Source organism: Labeo rohita, chromosome 20 (genome assembly GCF_022985175.1).
Source record: "Labeo rohita strain BAU-BD-2019 chromosome 20, IGBB_LRoh.1.0, whole genome shotgun sequence".
Lineage (NCBI taxonomy): Eukaryota > Metazoa > Chordata > Actinopteri > Cypriniformes > Cyprinidae > Labeo > Labeo rohita.
In genome coordinates, this window is record NC_066888.1 from 1,604,843 (window position 1) to 1,624,743 (window position 19,901).

General features: G+C 40.9%; 1 protein-coding gene across 20 annotated transcripts in view; it reads right to left on the minus strand.

Annotated features, from left to right (window-relative positions):
- Nucleotides 1-19,901, minus strand: part of LOC127182601 (NACHT, LRR and PYD domains-containing protein 3-like) — a 60,020-nt gene that overhangs the window by 25,193 nt on the left and 14,926 nt on the right. Inside the window, exon 9 of one of the 20 annotated variants that reach the window (XM_051137954.1) lies at nt 2,301-2,376. The exons of the other annotated variants lie outside the window; for them this stretch is intronic. Within the exon in view, the coding sequence (XP_050993911.1) occupies nt 2,316-2,376 (61 nt within the window). The 3' untranslated portion in view covers nt 2,301-2,315. Of the gene's footprint in view, nt 1-2,300; nt 2,377-19,901 lie in introns of those variants that run through there. 20 annotated transcript variants of the gene reach the window in all.

Sequence of the window (19,901 nt, forward strand, 5' to 3'; positions counted from 1 at the left end):
CCTTCATGTTACATCTCCTGCACAGGACATAGTCTACTAGTGTGCACCTTCCTCCACTCCACCCTGTGCTCCTCCTTCTTCTTAAAATATGTATTTATCACTGCCATTTCCATTCTTTTTGCAAAATCTACCACTATCTGCCCTTCCATGTTCTTTTCCTTGAGACCATACCTACCCATCACCTCCTTCATTCAAGAAAGAGTAATATTTCTTTATTGCAACCTGTCTATCATTTTTTTTCCCAAAGTCTGTTTTATTAATAACACTATTCACTACATCAGGGGTTCTCAACTCTGGCCCACAAGATCCATCTTCCTGCAGAGTTTAGCACTAACCCTAATCAAACACACCTGAACAAGTTAATCAAAGTCTTTAGAATCACTAGAAAGGTACAGGCAGGTGAGTTTGATTAAGGTTGGAGATAAACTCTGCAGGAAAATGGATCTTGTGGGCCAGAATTGAGAACCCCTGCACTACATAGATCTGTACCGGAATGTATGGAGGAGTGACTGTCTGTGTGTGTGTGTGTGTGTGTGTGTCTGTGTGTGCGTTTGTGTGCATGTTTACAGTTTCTCAGAGGAAACCACACAGACACAGGGAGAACATGCAAGAAAGGCCTCCTAGCTCGGGGACTTGGACTTGGATTTTTCACATGGTGTCTCTGTCATGGACATAGAGATAGGTGATATTGATTTTTCCAACCATAAATCTGTGACTTTAAATACTGCCCTTCCTTGTCAATCTAGTAATATCTCAGCCCAGGCCTAATGGATTTGTCATTTCTTTCCTACAGCCTGCGAAGACTTTGCTGCTTATAATGAAGTTGATGAGTCATCAGTATTGATTTGGATTTCAGAAAGCTCTGATGCAGATGAGTATCTCAGTAATTTCAGTAATACTGGCTTGAACCAAAAATTGTGTATGTAAACGTAGCCACTGTAACTAGTAGGCAACATCTGGCGGCGAGCAGATGGAACACCACAGACCGGATTTGTGACAAACTGGCTGCAGGTACCCTATTAACTTTTAAAGGGGTCATCAGATGCCCATTTTAAACAAGTTGATGTGATTCTTTAGGGTCTTAATGAAAAATCTTTAATATACTTTGGTTAAAAATTCTCAATAATTATGTAAAACAACACCCTTTTTACCTTGTCAAAATGAGCTCTGCAAAAATCAACCCATTCTGAGAGCTTGTTCCTTTAAATGAAAATGAGCTCTGCTCACCCCGCCCCTCTCTTCTCTCTGTGGAGTGACAAGCCTGTTTATTTTAGCCGCATTTAGCGCGTTTAGCCGCGGAACTGAGCAGGCTAAACGCGCTGCAGAGATTCATAGAAAAAAACCCTTATACTCACTTCTGCTGTAAGTGAAGCTGGAAGATGATTTGCGTGAACACAGACGCATTTATGTAGCTCGAGAGGCACATTCCCTTCACAAACAAATGTAATCCACTGCATCTTCAGCGGCTCAGATGTTGGGCGCAAATGATGACCACTATGTTCGTTATTATATCCAGCAACAGAACACACAATCGGAGATACTCTTGTCTAACTTACATCCCTGCTCTGGCATCGAAACAGTGGAGGTAAAATGCTCATGTCAATCAACTATCGCGGGAGCTGCCTCTGTCGGTGTCATGCCACACTACACAGCATCTGAGGATGGCTCAGTTTGAAAAAGGGGATATTACTTTTACACATTAATTAAAAACCACTGCATTGATTTTTATCATTATAGGGTAGATTTGTACATACACTGCCAACACACATTAATATTCAAATAACATGTAAAAGTGAAGTTTGCATCCGATGACCCCTTTAAGGGACTCTCTGTCTGATTTTCAGAAAGCTGTTAAGTCTGCTAAATGCACATTTCTTTCAGAGATTATTACAAAAAATTATCATAGACCTAGAGTTCTATTTTCAACTATAGACTGTTTTTTATCCAGTTGTTAATATCTTTTTTTGTTGAGAAGAGCATCGGTTTAAGCGCACAACTGTTGCAGACTGTGCATGCTCACTCTGAGATAACTAGTAAATCAGCTACTTGGTTCACGTTTGATTAAATTGCTCTTCACTCCTGTAAATAAGTGCTTTAGCATTTAAGGCCTACTTCATGTCCTTATGACATTATTCCTTCTCACTTTCTTAAAGGGTTAGATTACCCAAAAATAAAAATTAGCCCATTATTTACTCACCCTTTAGGCATCCTAGGTGTATATGACTTCCTTCTTTCAGACGAATGCAATCAGAGTTATATTAAAAATTATCCTGGCACTTCCAAGCTTTATAAAGGCATAGGTTGGGTGTTTCTCTTCAGCAATCCAAAACAAGTCCAATACAGTGCCTATCCATAATAAAAAGCCTCACACTGCTCCTAGGGGTGAAGAAAGGCCTCATGTAGGGAGTTGATGAGTATTTGTAAGAAAAATATCCATATTTAAAATGTAATAATCACTTTTCTCTAGCTTGCGCTAACAGTTGCACACAGAAACTGTTCCGGGCAGATGACGTAGGACGTCACTCAGAAGTGACGAACGTAAGTAAGGAAACTTTACTTCCTTTGCTCCTGTAAACAAACGTGTGCAACAGCATACGTCCTGTGTCATCCGCCCAGGGCGACTTCTGTGTACAACGAGTCAGCAGAGTAAGGATCTATCTGCAGCTTTATTGGCACAGTGATAGCAATGGTACAACACAGCAGTGGCTCGGGACAAATAGCCAGCAAACGCAATCCAGAAAACATGCATAAGATCAGGGCAGACGGCTAACAATCACAGTCCAGAAAACAGGCAATAGGTCAGAGCAGGCAGCAAAGAATTAAACACGTGGAAACAGTCCAGGTACGGACACAGAAGAGTAATCCACAATAGAATGTTCAGAAATTACCACAGTTGCAAATCAAGACTCAGCAGAGAAGCGAGGTTGAGAGGTGCTTTTATGCATGTGTGTGATTGAGTGCAGGTGTGTGCGCAATCATTCCCAGGTATGAAGGCTAATGGGAACTGAAGTCCGAATCAAAGCAGTTAGTATTCAGGTGTAGGCTCCCTCTGGTGGTGTGAGAGTGGTGGTACAGGAGCCCCGCTTGCAACATAGTAATTATTGCATTTAGTCATTTAGCAGAAGCTTTTATCCAAAGCGACTGACAATTGAGGAAAACAATAGAAGCAATCAAAACAACAAGAGAGCAACAGTATACAAGTGCTGTGATCTCAGTTAGTCTAACACAGTACACATTGCAGTTTTTTTTTTTAATAAATTAGACAGAGAAGAGTAGAATAGAATAGGTAAGTGCTACTATTAATTGGTCAGGTGCTGGCAAAAAAGATGCATCTTTAGACGTTTTTTTTAAAAAAAATATTTATAGATAATTGTTAATTTTGTTGTGATAGTATGTTGTTTTAGCAGTGGAGACATTTGCAGAGAAGGAAGAGAGGAGTGACTAATACACACTAGGGTCAGTAGACTTTTTTTGATTTGCGTCACTTCCTCTTTGCAGCCCTGAGTCTAGAGCAATGTTTATGGAGAACATCGGACATCCAGGGGGCAGAGGGAATGGAGCGAGCTGGTTAGGATGAGAGGGGGCAAAAGTTGTCTAGGCAAGATGTTAAAGGGGTCATATTATGCTCTTTTACAAAGTCTTGATTTTGTTTTGGGGTGTACTAGAACATGCTTTCATGCTTGGTGGTTCGAAAAACACATTATTTTTCACATAATTTGCATTATTACAATACCTTGCTCCCAGCCTGGCACAAATGGCTTGATTAGTTCTGGGTTTAATAAAGGCAGCCTTCCGAAAAATGAAATGTGTTGTGATTGGTTAGCTGTCCCACAGTGTTGCGATTGGCGAACAGCTTAGACAGTGTTTCAGTACTGCCACATCCTTTGCAAGTTCCATTAGGCCTTTATTGACCCCCCAGAGCCGTGTGAGGCACTTTTTATTATGGATGGATGCATTTTATTGGACTTGTTTTGGACTGATGAAAAGAAACACCCGTCTATGCCATTCTAAAGCTTGGGAGTGCCAGGATAATTTTTTTTTATATTTTTATTTTGTCTGAAAGAAAGAAGGCATATACACACATAGGATGCATGCGTGATGAGTACATAATATGCTACAGTAGTGTTGGGTCCTATTGTCAGCCCGCGAGATCGCCTATACATTATATTATCATGCTAATTCATTTCATTATTTACATACTTAGTTTCATCGCCTGAAAGGCTAAAAGCAGCCTAACATTAACATTATCAAAGAACATCATCACTGATTAGCTACTCTCACGCGGCCACTCTAGTCAATGCTTGTTTATACCCGCTGCACTGCGGCTTGTTGAAGCGTCTCAGAAGCTGCTCTCCTCGCTGCATTGCTAAAGTTAGGCTAATCCCCCACCTCGTCCCTACCCAGCCCCCAACCATTCGAATTTCCGTAGGCGGGATTTATTTTAATGATATTCTAATGGGCCGCTTTGTGACATCATAACATCCGGAAAACAAATGTTGCAAATAGAGCAAAGAGTGTCAGTAGCAGTGTTAGTGTCCAGTGCTGAAAACTGAGAGGGTGGAGGAAGTGAGGACGAAACCATAGAGGATAGGGGTGTAACGATTCATCGATATGCATTGATACAATGTCTGGCAATATGATGCATTGATGCCACATGTTAAATTTCGATATCTGTAGTATAAATAGGCACCTTTATTTTGCCACTGTTCACATTTTCACATAATGTCCATCTATGCATTACCGCCAGTGGGTGCATTCTCATTCAAACTCACCTATCAGGACTCTATATATAAGGCCTGCCCGAAGGCACAAGACGAGCATAAAAGATGCTTGGGATTGTGGACAGAACTGTCCAGTGCTGTGTAAGAAGTTTTTTCCACACACATCTGAAGCGGACACACACAGACAGCTGCGTTGCGTCTACACTGCGTGAATACTAAATTGAGCTCTCTTCCACTTTTTTTTGTACATGGATAAATACAGACAAAAGTTACATCAAAATGCGCGTTCTTAAAGTGAAAGCAAACCAATAATAAATCTAATGCTGTCAAAGAAGAAAAATGCAAGTGCTCACTGCTTCTGACTAAATAACCTTTGTAACATTAAAAATGATTGATCTATATTAAATTTACAGTTAATCTATATTTAAAATTACAGTGAAGACTATGCAGTTATTTTACATTTGATTATTACATTTCTGTAGCATACCGCCGAAATACCTAAAAAGCACAGTTTATTGAATGTGTGTCTTTGTTCTATTGTATTCATTTTCCATATTTATAATACATTATAAGGGTATAAATGTTATAGAATCTTATAAATATTCATAAGAACAGTTTTGATGTATTATAATATTTACTTATTTGTGGTTATAGCTTTTAAGAGTATGATGATGTTGTGGATGAACCTTGTGCAAGGCAATAAGGAGGTCCAGATATAACAGGAACCTGCTTTAGGCGACATTTATTGTACAAAAGTGGAAAAATCCCACAGTGCAGGAAGAAAAAACTAGTGCTAGAAATAATAAAAAAAAAATCTTGATTGACTGGATACGTTCGTGCCAACAGTCTAACAGACACGCTCAAGCTACACCGCCACACCGCCACACCTGTCCACTGATTGCTACAGTAGCCAACTTAACATCCTGGCCCTGCCTACAGAACATACCATGCTATTGGTAAGTCTAACATAACATTCACAATATTTAGTCAAACTTTTTTACACAGGACATACATCACCTCAATACAAATTCAGTTCTCCTCTAAACAAGGACGAAGAGAAACACAAAGAAACAAGAAGATATACTTTTGTTCACAGATCTAACCTGAATTTGCCAAGTGATGTCAACAGAAACATACAAGTGACAGAAATTATACGTATAAATGCAAGATTTGAACAACACAGGTTTAAACAAATTATGCTTCTGACTGGTAAGTATATTTGTTGGACTTGTATCAATAAATGTCTTAAACTGTATTACTGTTTGCACATGTGAGATTAGGGAATGTGCCCGATAGTCTGTGTATGGTCACGGAATATCTCTGTGACAGATAATTTAGAACACACAGTGAACACACTGCATCCACTTAAGTTACAATGGATTGTATTTCTCACAGTTATAATGTATTATACAGTAAATCTCCTATCTTGCCATCTTTCTTATAATACTTTACTTAAAGCAATTAAAGACCACTTATAAGTATAGTAATAATAATAATAATATATATTTTTAATCAAACAGCCATAAGATCACTTCGCTGGTTTAAATCCTATCTCACAGGTAGGTCTTTCAGGGTGGCCTGGGGAGGGGAGGTATCCAAAGCACATCATCTGGTCACTGGGGTTCCTCAGGGATCAGTTCTTGGACCCCTCCTCTTTTCTATATACACTACATCACTGGGACCCATCATACAGGCACATGGCTTCTCCTACCACTGCTATGCTGATGACACACAGCTCGATCTTTCATTTCAACCAGATGATCCAACGGTAGCTGCGCGGATCTCAGGCTGCTTGGCGGACATCTCGGAGTGGATGAAAGAACATCATCTACAGCTCAGCCTGGCAAAGACTGAGCTCCTTGTTTTCCCTGCCGCTCCGACTCTACAGCATGACTTCACCATCCATTTAGGTTCATCAACAATTACCCCATCAAGTTCCGCCAGAAATCTTGGTGTAATCTTTGATGACCAGCTGATTTTCAAAGACCATATAGCTAAAACTGCTCGATCTTGCAGGTTTACCTTACACAACATCAGAAAGACCAGGCCCTTTCTAACAGAGCAGGCCACACAACTTCTTGTCCAGGCCCTGGTCATTTCTAGGCCGGACTACTGCAATGCTCTTCTAGCCGGTCTTCCTTCACGCACAATCAAACCTCTACAAATGATTCAGAATGCAGCAGCACGACTGGTCTTCAACGAGCCCAAAAGGGCCCACGTCACACCTCTCTTTATCACCCTGCACTTGTTCCCAGTTGGGGCTCGCATCAAATTCAAGTCACTGATGCTTGCTTATAGAACAGCCACAGGCTCAGCGCCCGCCTACCTCCACTCACTGCTACCAATCTACACTCCCTCCAGAACTCTGAGATCCGCCAGTGAGCGACGCCTCATTGTACCATCACAAAGAGGCACAAAATCACTTTCCAGAACATTCTCTCTCACCGTTCCTGGCTGGTGGAATGATCTTCCCACCGCTATCCGGAATGCCAACTCCCTAACAACTTTCAAGTGACTGCTGAAAACTATCTCTTTTGAAACTATTTGACTTAAAAAAAAAAAAAAAAACTTATTTTACTCTTTTCCCTTTCTAGCTTGTACTTATCTGAACAATGCCTGTTTTATGGTACTATGAGCACTTCCTAAGTCGTTTTACCTCTTTAGGACAAAACGCTTGACGTATTCCCCACTTGTAAGTTGCTTTGAACTATTTTTATTGTAACATCAGTTTGATTAGTTTAATGGTACCCTTTGAACAACTGTTGATAAGTAACTCTGCAACTACGTCAACTAGCAGTCATTGGAGTATTAGTAGTATGTCTACTAAATATATGCTAACATATTATTTTGATGGTTCACCAAACAGACAAACTAAGTAACTTTGCAAGTATGTCAACATTCTACCTACACTAACCTTATCCTAAGCCTACTAATACTCTAATGAGAGTTAGTTGACATGTAGTTACAAAGTTGCTTATAGTCAACAGACTATAATGGGAGCATCAAAATCAAATGTAATATATGAACAATGTGTTTTTCAGTTGAAATTATTAACTACCTCACATCAAAATTAATATTAGCATCACAGGGAACACTCAAATAACATTCCACACCTAACCACTTACAAGATGTAATACGATATCTGTGCAGATCTTAAATAATCTGTGCAGATCTTAAATAAACAATGTCAAGATACACTGGAAAAAAATGATTCATTGAATTTACTACATTTTTTAAAGGTACGTGGTTGCAATCTATGTATTTTGTTTATTTATTATTTAAATAAACAAATGTAGTTGACTAACTTTCAACATTTTTTTAAATGTAGCTAAGATAAATTGTTTGCGACAAACCACTTAACTTTTTTTAGTAAATTGAATTAATCTTTTTTGTTCCAGTGTTAATAGTCCATTATAAATGTAAAAGTAGATTTAATATGGTGTTCATTGTGTGTTATAAATAATCATAATCTTTAAAAGTTATAACCACAAATGCATAAGCATTATAATGTATTATAACTGTTATGATTATTTATAAGATGACATAACATATTATAAGGGTTTTTTTTTTATTATGCATTTTGCATTTATTATAGGCTTCACAGAAATTGTTACCAGTCATGCTTTTTTCATTTATGACATCTTGCAAAATTTAAACTTCTACTCTCTCTTTGATACAGTAATTCACGCTTTTATTTCATCACGCATCGATTACTGTAATTCACTCTGTTATGGAGTCAACCACTCATCCATTCATCATTTGCAAATGGTTCAGAATGCTGCAGCTAGGCTGTTGATGGGCACTGGTGAATTTGAACGTTATCACCCCTATTTTATCTTCCTTGCACTGGCTGCCAATTAAACTGAGAACAGTTTTTAAAATTGTACTTTTTGTTTTAAAATGATTAAATGCTTTAGCTACCAGAAATCTCTCTGACATGCTATGTCCTCACAACCCATCAAGATCACCCAGCGTCAACCTGCATCTCAAATGGAAGACCACTTTGGGGCATTGCTAATACTGGAGCAGCAGTCAACAGCAACTTCACATTCTCAAATGCCTTTTGACAATGTGGGGTCCACTCAACATTAGCGGAGTTCTTTAAAAGATTAATCACTGGACAAATGGCCAATGAAAAATTGGGGCAAAAACTGTGATAGTAACTGGCCATCCCAAAAAACCTCATGAGCTTTTTTTAGTACAAGCCCATCAATCACAGGGCTGACCACAGAGGAAGATTTAACATCAGTTGGTTGACACTCGCTGGAAAAATAGATTTTCAGTAGATCTGCATGGCAGACTTGGGTTATTTTCTTTCTGTCTGGCGTTGTGATTTCATAATTAAGATCGGACAGTGCACGCACAACAGTATATGGTCCCACAAATTTTGCATAGAATGGAGAGCTCACCAACGGCATCAATGCCAAAACCTGATCCCCAGGATTAAATATGCGCTGTTCAGACTGGTGATCAAAAAGCTTTTTCATCTTAATCTGCATCTTTTCCAAATTTTTCCATTCTGCTTGACCAGCTAAAAACAAGCATCTTATAAAACTGTTTCCATATTTAAGCAGACCTTTTGTGGCTGTTTATCTTTTAACTGATCGAAAAATGAATTAGTTGGGAATAAAACCCAAACTAGACTGCCGTGACCTGAAAGTGAAAAGTGAAAAGTGAAAGTGACAACATACTGTCAACTATGGTGACCCATAGTCGAAATTGGTCCTCTGCATTTAACCCATCACGAGTGCACACACACAGCAGTGAGAAGTGAACACAAACGCACACACACACTGTGAACACACACCCGGAGCAGTGGGCAGCAACTGGGGGTTCAGTGCCTTGCTCAAGGGCACTTCAGTCATGGTATTGAAGGTGGAAAGAGCGCTGTTTATTCACAATCCCCACCTTCAATTCCTGCTGCTGCAGGAATCGCAGCAGCGACCTTTGGGTTACAAGCCCGACTCTCTAACCATTAGGCCATGACTGCCCCATTGTGACTAGCAAATGCCATGGAAGTCCTTCCTCCCAGTCTCAGTTTAATTCAACACAATATGCACGCAAAGAAGACTTTGTGGTGTAGTGGTGTCTAGAGAAGTGAGTATATGCTTCATTTACTGAATTTCTCACGTACAACAACTTGATCAAGTGACTCACCACCAAAGTGTTCTTTGTGGGTAAGCCATTTCCGCAACAGCACCCCATCATCTATGAAGTATTCACTCACAGCACTCTCTACATCCTCCGGTGGGAGAACAGCAGCAAACAAACTTTTCAACCTAGGATCATCTCTCTGGGTGACGAGTTGTGCATGAGAAATTTTAGACAAGAGAGACAATCTAGGAGCGACTGACCTAACCAGTACGCAGGTATCACACAAGATAACATCCACATCATTCATCATTTTGGTCTTAGACCATGTCACAACACAAGATGCATCCTCAGACAACTCACGTCACCCCTGATCAGGAAGGGAAGACGGGGTGACATTCACACACTCACCAGCCAAGTTGTTGCCCAAAATAACCTCCACTGCCTCCGGCAAAGATGGACGCACTCCCATAGTCACTTCCCCGTTGACTAACTGAAACTGTAAAATAAACTGTTGCATAGGAACAGACAATGTTTGGAGTGTAATCCCTCGGATTGAAATTTTTACCGACATATAAACTGGATAAAAATGGAATCCAAAATGAAGGGCTCTGATGATCCAATATCTCACAACACTCTTACTGGTACACTCTCATGTCCCTATAAAAGAGAAACAAACCCTTCTGAAATAAATGGTGGATACCCTGTGTGTTGTGATTAATTTCTGAACAATTTATTTTTATCACGGATAGGTTTTTCGTACAGCATACAGACGGCAAGCAACTCATTAAAAGCACAGGTGCAGAATTTTTATTCTTGCGATGTCCCTGTTTGCTTTTGAGTACAGGACATTCATTCTTCCAGTGTCCGACTTCCAGACAATAATGACGCACAGAATCAGATATCACTCTCTGAGAAGGTGAACCTCGATCACTTCGTTGTGTCTGTTTAAGGTGAAGATTTCCATTACCCTGATTCCCATAACTAATTTTTTTTTTTTGTGAGTCAGAATGAAATCATCTACTAATGATGCAGCTTCAGCGGCAGTGCGAGGTTTATTTTCATTAACATACACTGCAGTTTGATTGGGAGCAATGTTTTTTAATTGTTCAATAATCATCATTTCACGTAACTCACTAAATGACTGTACGTTAGATGTTGTATAACAGCGATCAAAATGATTACTGACTTCCATGTGTGTCTGTCTCTCACTTTTTCTCCAAGTATGAAAACGTTGGCGATGTGCTTGTGGAACCAGCTCAAAGGCTTTAAACACAGCAGATTTTACACTGTCATACTTCTTTTTTTTCCTCTACTGAAAGCAGTATACTCCTCCTGAGCTTTCCCTAATAACACAGATTGAAGTACAACTGTACGGTCAGTCTCGGACCAACCCCTGTTCATCAGTTATATATTTAAATAACGAGAAAAAGCGCTTATCATTGTAGCCAATCACAGTCATGTCTGTTGAGTGCGTGAACACTATGGCCAATCAGCGATGTTTAAAAATCGGCTCAACAGCGCTCAAATGTAAGCGGGAAATGGATGTTTTTCAGTACCGAAAGTACCGAACCCGTTACCGTTTGACAGCCCTAATAAACAGGCCAACGCGCCAATAAAAATGACCCTTTCTTAACAAATTAAATTAAGTTCTAATTTAAGATGGGTATTTGGCAATAACCAAATTAAGATAAAGGTTCCGCGGGATTTGCTTCGCCACTTTTCTCCACAATCCGGCCTCAACGCGACGGTGAATAGCAGCTGCAATATAATAAAAGAATAATGTCAACATTAGCCTATATACTCTGTCTACATTATGCATTTAAGATTTAATTAATATTTAGTTATAATTCGAAAATCCTTTACTCACCAAGATTAGGCTACATGTTTTTGTGGAGGAAAATGATTGAATCCACTGTAGTTTCAGCATGGTCCTGCGCTCACTGATGGTGTGTCTAGCAGCACTGAACACCCTTTCACTGCTGCTGCTACTGGCCGGGATGCATAGTACTGATCTGGCTAATTTTGCAAGTTTCGCAAATTTTGCCAAAACGTAATCACCAGAGGCAAGCCTCCGTTTCTCCTTCTTAGCATCCATTTTCACATCTTTCTCTCGCTAATCAAAACGCATCACATGACCGCTTATTTACCGCACAAGCCGGAGCGCAAGCCCGAGCCCGGCCCGAGCCCGTGTAAAATGATATAAAATAAGCCTGAACCCGACCAAACCCGTCGGGTCCCGTCGGGTTTCATCGGGTTCGGGCAAAGATCTTCAGCTCTAATTCAGAGTCTTGTTAATTAAGTCATTAGTCCCTCTCTTACTATTTGTAGAGGCTTCCACGATCCTCCTAAAGCCTCTTGAAAAAGTGGAGTATGGGTCCTGTACTTTGAATGACGCGCTGTTTACACCAACACTCTGAACACTGCTTTCCTGGTCATGTAAGCTTTATGGCAGTTGAGATCTTGTTAAGAGCATTTACATCAAACAATAAAATGAGAACGTGAATGTACCAAACCTGCGTGTGCAGCAAACAGGCATTTACAGCAAGCGTGTAACAGAGCTTTAACGGTCAACAAAATTACGGCTACCCAACTCACTTCCCCCCTCCTAACACCTGTGAGGGTGAATATGCCTTTGAGGCCTCTAGCTGACGCCAGGTATTCCCACGTGACAAACGTAATACGTCACCGTGACAAAACAAAATACCAAATAATACTTTAATAATAATAATAATAATAATATGGCTCCTATACACCAGCCCCTAATTATTAGGTCGGCACATAATAATTACACAAATGTGCAAATAGGAGACATAGAGTGCACACAAAGGAAGGGAATTCAAAAAATCCAAAAATATTATAAAGTCCAAAAAAAATATATATCTATAATTGAGTCTTCTTCAGAGAAAAAAAAAAAAAAAAAAAAAAAAAGAAAAAGGTATGTCCTTAACAGCCCTCAGCTTCCTGTAGTAAGCAGACCTTTGTAATAGGCCGTTCCAAGCAGCTGCTCCGTGTTTTAATCCGCACTTGTCGAACAAACCCTCTTCGGTCCGGGAAGGTTTGTATCACTCGCCCCATTGGCCAAGAATTTCGAGGCGCCGTGCTGTCCATGATAACCACAAGATCTCCCACGACGAGGTTCCTCTTTACTCCCACCCATCTCTGACGTTCCTGTAACTGTAGCAAGTACTCCTTAACCCATCTCTTCCAGAATAAATCGGACATGTATTGAACCTGTTTCCACCTCCTATGTGCATACATGTCTGCTGGCTGGAACAGTCCAGGTGGTAATGATGGTGAAGTTTTCAACAGCAACAAGTGGTTTGGTGTCAGGGCTTCCAGATCATTCAAATCCATGGAAGCCTTGGTGATTGGACGGCTATTGAGGATAGCTTCAATTTCACAGATCACAGTATGAAGACCCTCTTCATCCAGATTTTGTACCTTAAAAGTTGAATTAAGGACTTTACGCACAGACCTTATTAGCCTCTCCCATGAACCTCCATGATGCGAGCCTGCAGGTGGGTTAAAGCTCCACTTAATTCCCTTTTGTAACAGGAGATCAGTGATCTGCATATGATTCCACTGTTCAATGGCAGCTTTCAGCTCACGCTCTGCTCCCACAAAATTTGTTCCGTTGTCAGAACGCAGCTCCCGCACCTGTCCTCTTCTGGCAATAAAACGTCTAAGTGCGTTAATGAAGGAGTCTGTGTCCAATGATGAGGCAACCTCAAGATGTACAGCTCTGATAGCTAGACAGGTAAATATGACACCATACCTCTTCACCCTGCTCCTTCTACTCTTGACCTCAAAAGGTCCAAAATAGTCCACTCCTACACGAGTGAATGGAGGTTCATCTACGACTATTCTTTCATGTGGCATATCTGCCATTTGTTGGTGAACTGGTAGAGCATTCAGACGACGACAGATGATGCATTTAGACAGTACTTTTCTGATAGCTACACTGGCTCCAGTCATCCAGTACTTCTCCCTCAGTTTAGACAGCATGTGATTACGTCCACCATGTCCCACTTCCTGATGAACATGTCTAAGCAAGAGCTCAGAGATGTGGAGATCCTTTGACAATATTATAGGATGTTTAACTTCTACAGGCATAGACAACCTACTGAGACGACCACCAACTCTCATGATTCCATCTTGCAATTGAGGACAAAGCTTGTAAAGGTGACTAGATTTCTTCACATGTTGCTCTTTCTCTAAGCTGTCTAGCTCTTCTGGAAATCTTTGTCTCTGACAGAACTTAATGATAGCAAGCTCCGCCCGGTCCACATCCTCTTTGGTAAGGCTTCTGTACATAGTTGTCCTTTTAAACAAATTAATCTCATCATCCACTGAAGATCTCTTCTTTTCCTCATTAATGTCAAGCTGTGCAACAGCCAGATGTAAATTTCTCCTTTTCTTCACACAGAAAATGAGCCACTCTTTAATTCGCAAGTACCATGCTACAGATTTCTTTAGGCGTGTCCAGGAAGAAAAATACTGGATTAGGTAAGTGACTGGATCTTCCTTAACTTGCAACAGATTTATTGCAGCAACCCTTTTGACTTCTGGATCCTCAGGTGAAAGATAGTTGATGTCCTCCATGTTAACCGGCCACTCACTCTCAGGATGTAAAAGAAAGGGAGGCCCTGACACCCATGTACTGTTCTGAATGAACACATCCACTTTCACACCCTTAGAAGCCATATCAGCTGGATTACTTGCAGTATTCACATACCTCCACTGAATAGGATGAGAAGCCTTCAGGATCTGAGAGACCCGATTCGCAACAAAAACTTTGAAACGCGAAGTCTCATTCCTAATGTACTTCAGGACAGACTGACTATCTGTCCAAAACACAGAATCCAACAGATCCATCTGCAGTTCTCTTCTCCAAAGAACGTCCATGCGGCTTGCCATGGTTGCCGCAATAAGCTCCATTCTGGGGATAGTAACAGTTTTCAACGGAGCCACCCGGGCCTTTCCCATGATGAAAGCACTGTGCATTTCTGAACAATTGTTCTTCAGCAACAGATAAGACACCATACCGTAACCATCCTGACTGGCATCACAAAAATGGTGTAACTGAGCTGTATCAATGTCTCCAAAACCTGATGGTTTTACACATCGGTCAACCTTGAATGAATCCAGCAGATGCAGCTGCTGCAGCCATTTCAGCCACTCCTTAGACGTTGACTCAGGCACAGTGTCATCCCAGCCAATTTCTCTCCTGCACAAATCTCTCAAAATTTTCTTTGCTGTTAAAACCACAGGGCTCAGCATTCCTAGAGGATCGTAGATGGAGCTGACAGTCGAGAGAATTCCTCTTCTGGTGAGTGGTCTGTTCTTCAAAACAATCTTGAATTTAAAGGAGTCAGATTGTATACACCATTCCACGCCCAGTACTCTCTCCACGGGTAATGAATCGAATGTCATATTTAATCCTTCCATACCTTTTGCTCTGTGATTTTTAGGAATACTTTCCAACACTCCAGGCCTGTTTGTCATCCATTTTGTGAGAGAAAATCCACCGCTGGCGCAGAGAGAGATCAACTCCTTGTAAAGTGACACTGCTTCCTCCTCTGTAACAACTGACACAAGGCAGTCATCAACATAAAAACAGTGCAATAATTTCTCCACCGCCTTCTCACTGTAGTGATGTCCATTGTCCTCTGCACATCTTCTGAGGGCAAAATTGGCACAACTAGGAGATGATGCTGCCCCAAACAGATGCACCTTCATCCGATACTCAACAGGTTGTTGTTCCAAATCACCTTCTGGCCACCAGAGAAACCTGAGCAGGTCTATATCAGCAGAAGGGACTCGTACCTGGTAAAACATGGATTCAATATCGGCCATAATTACCACATGTTCCCTTCTGAAACGAGTCACTACTCCTATTAAAGAGCTGGTAAGATTGGGGCCCTGTAGGAGCTGAGCATTCAGTGATGTTCCCTGATAACTTGCGCCACAGTCAAATACGACTCTGATCTTTTTTTTGGTGGGGTGATAAACTCCGTGGTGTGGTATATACCATACCTTTCCATCACCACGGTCCAGCTCCTCTTCAGGCACCTTCTCAGCATAATCTTTAAGCAGAAGATCATTCAAAAAGGTGTTATATTCAGCATAGAATACTGGGTCTTTCTGAAGTTTTCTTTTCAGATGATACAAACGCTGTTTAACAATGTTCTTGTTGTTTGGCATGCTGACATTGAAGTTCCTTAAAGGTAATGCAATCTGGTAATGACCATTCACATGTTTCACTGAATTGTTTACCAATTCTAAGAACTTGTGATCTTCCCTGGACATTCCAGTATGATCATCCAGGCAGTTTTCAGGGAAGTCATTTTGAAACTGTTGCTGCCACAGTTCTTCCAGATTCACAACTGAAACTCTATTGACAGTTATCTGTGGTTGTTCCCAGTCAGCCATCCCTCCACTGTCTCCTGTTAGCGGTCCATTTACTGTCCAGCCCAGCATGGTCCTAATAGCGTATGGTCCATCATCAACACTACACACCACCTCTAAGGGCTCCAGTGCCTTGGGGACATTTGTTCCTATCAGGAGCTCTATTCCTGCATCAATCTGAGGTAACTGAACAGGTTTTAAATAAGACCATCTTTTAATATCCCTTTCAGTAGGAATATTTCCCTTGTGCACTGGCATAGACTCCTGTGTATAAGCTTTCGGGAGCTCAAGAAAACTATCCCCATCCAGCGATGCAACCTCCAGTCCTGACACAATGTTGCTACTCACCACCTTCTCCTGCCCCATCGTTCGTAGAAGAATACACCCTTTCCTCCCTGTGAGGTGAAGCTTGTGCATCAGGCTCTCAGTACAAAATACTGCAGTGCTCCCTTGGTCCAAGAAAGCATAAGTAGTAATGATTTTGCTTCCTTTATTAGATTTCACCTGAACCGGAACTATCGGTAGCTTGCAGTCCTGGTCTCCAGCCCCTGTAAGACCACTTGTCACCAGCATGTTATCAACCGACACCACTGTGTTCCTCATAGTCTGCTCAGAAATATTTGAAGGTTCCTTATGAAGTACTGTGGGGTGCTTAAGGCTACACTTAGTACAGGAAATCCTTTTACGACAGTCTCTACTGATGTGCCCTATACACAAACAGCCAAAACAAATGCCGTTTTCCTTTAAGAAGCCTATCTTCTTTTGATGAACCATTTTCCCCAGCTGCACACATACATCTAATGTGTGTCCTCCCCCACAGCATATACACAGTTTCCTACCTGATGGTATAATTTCTTTCTCTTTCACAGACTGATGCTTCTCTTCCACAATACCTGCAATGGTTGCAAAACTGGTTCCTTTATTTCCAGATCGAACCTGTGACTTAAGTTTGTTCCTTCCTTTATCATTCACTGATGGAGAGTCTTGTATGTTCCCAAACACAGGATCAGTCAGGACTTTCACTTGTTTTTCAATGAAGTCAGCAATATCTTTAAACTTGACTCTCTGATTGTTTCTTTCCTGCAGCTCACAAACTTGGTTCCTCCATCTATCTCTAAGTTTGTATGGCAATTTCCTAATAATGCTCAGCATATTAGAAGGCAAGTCCAACTCATGAAGATACTGCACGTCCTCCATAGCATTACAGCAGCCTCTAAGGAAGAAACTGAGATCCTGCAAAGCTCTCACATCCTCCGTTTTAATCGGAGGCCATAACAGGGCCTTCTCCATATAAGCAGAGGCTACCTTCTGTTCATTCCCAAATTGCTCCTTTAGCAAAGCTTTGGCTTTTACATATCCCCTGGCTGGATTCATATAATGACAACTCCTCACAAGTGCTCGAGCATAACTTCTTGTATGCTGCTCCAAGAAATACAAGCGATCACAATTGTCAGTTGTATTCTTCTCAATTCCATTTTCAAAAGCTCGGATAAAAGAGTGGTATTTCAATGGGTCACCATCAAATATGGGTATCTCTCTTTTCGGTAAAGTTGAAAGCCTCTGTTGCTGTATCAATAGTGTTGTTATTTCGTTTTGTTTCTTCATCATATCAAGAACACAGTTTTCAGTTGCTGAACTCATTAAGATGTCAGTATTGAAATCTTGCGGTCCTTGTAGATACTGTGTCTCGACAGGATCTATGTGGGTTTGCAGAGATGGCTGGACTTGGATGTTTGAAGATTGTACATTATCTACTACATGAGCGTGCATCTTTGCAACTTTAGACTTGCCTCCTAGGTGTCTCTCCTTCTTTGACTCATTCTGCTCAGATGCTAATGGAATAAATACATCTGCATTGACATCCAGTGGTTGTGTAGATTTTGTCACATACAAGTTCATACCATCTGAAACCTTTGATGTTCTTCTTATGCTTGTTGTGCTGCGTGTTTTGAGAATCTCAAGCTTTGCCTGTTCTCCAGCAATTTCAGCATCCAACTGCAACCTTTCTTTCCTTTTACGCAACCGTTCCTCCTCTTCTTCCAGTGCATGTCTTTCCTTTAACATTTTTTTCTTCATGGCTAAAGCTGCCAACTCAGCTTCAGCTTTCAAACGTGCAGAAGAAGTTGAAGAGCGTTGTGACTGAGATGATTTATTACTCCCAACATTTGAGACACTATCACCTGGATTAATATCATCTTCCATTTCATTTGAACATTCAACCTCTTGTAATTCCACAGAGCTTGATACATTTTCATTCATTTCAGTTGGATTTTGATTCTGTGACGCACTCTGGGTTCCTTCAATTTCACTGATCCATTGCTCAGTTTGTGTTTTCACTGCTGTACTTCATGATGCTTGTGAACCATTCATCTTGCCTAGTAATCTCCTCCTCTGGAATTAGAGGCAACAGTTCCTCATGTTCACGGACAGCATTCCCACACAATTTATTTAAAGTCGTTAAACATTGTTTCACCTGAAGTACACTTTCCTTATGTTTCATAAGCTCCTTCGTTTTTGGTATCAACCCCTTGATTTCATTAACCACACGTTTACGATCCTGTTGCAGTCTCTCAATTTTATTCAGCAAGGCCTTTTGAGTGAGTTTAATTTCCCGTTTCTTGCCCGACTCCTCCACAGAGCACACGGTAGCATCAATCTGACTCATTATGACTCCCTTTGATTCAGTGAACCGCAAAAGTTGAACAACACAGTGCGCCGTAAACTCCAAGCAATTCAATTCAACACAACAGCATCATCATTCTCCATTGAAACGGCATCAAAGCGTCGCATATACACCTGCAAAAGTGCAAACTTTCTTCCAAGATCAGACCAAATATAGCGCTGCCTCACGCATCCGATTAGCATTCCAGCTCACATGTGTTTAAAGCCCCACATAGCTTCACATAGAAATCAATGGCACCCAGATTCCTTATTCATACATACATCCACAGATAAACTTATCTGTCCTTCCTGAAAGGACGTATGGCACGGCACATTTCATTGATAACCGCTTCACTTACTTGCGTCTTCCTGCTGATGACCGACGCTCGGGTTTTTGTTGACAAATTATGTAGAGGCTTCCACGATCCTCCTAAAGCCTCTTGAAAAAGTGGAGTATGGGTCCTGTACTTTGAATGACGCGCTGTTTACACCAACACTCTGAACACTGCTTTCCTGGTCATGTAAGCTTTATGGCAGTTGAGATCTTGTTAAGAGCATTTACATCAAACAATAAAATGAGAACGTGAATGTACCAAACCTGTGTGTGCAGCAAACAGGCATTTACAGCAAGCGTGTAACAGAGCTTTAACGGTCAACAAAATTACGGCTACCCAACTCACTTCCCCCCTCCTAACACCTGTGAGGGTGAATATGCCTTTGAGGCCTCTAGCTGACGCCAGGTATTCCCACGTGACAAACGTAATACGTCACCGTGACAAAACAAAATACCAAATAATACTTTAATAATAATAATAATAATAATATGGCTCCTATACTATTGTATAAGTTCTCTCCATTTCTGTTCAGTTTTGCCGGTTATTGATTATGAATGTGCTCTTGTGTTTGATTCTCTTGGATCTTCTATTGAAGACTATGCTTTTGAAGACCATTCTTATTTTGAAGACTGTTCTTATTTTTTCTCTGACCTTGTCTTTTCTCCATTGCCTTTCATCGCCT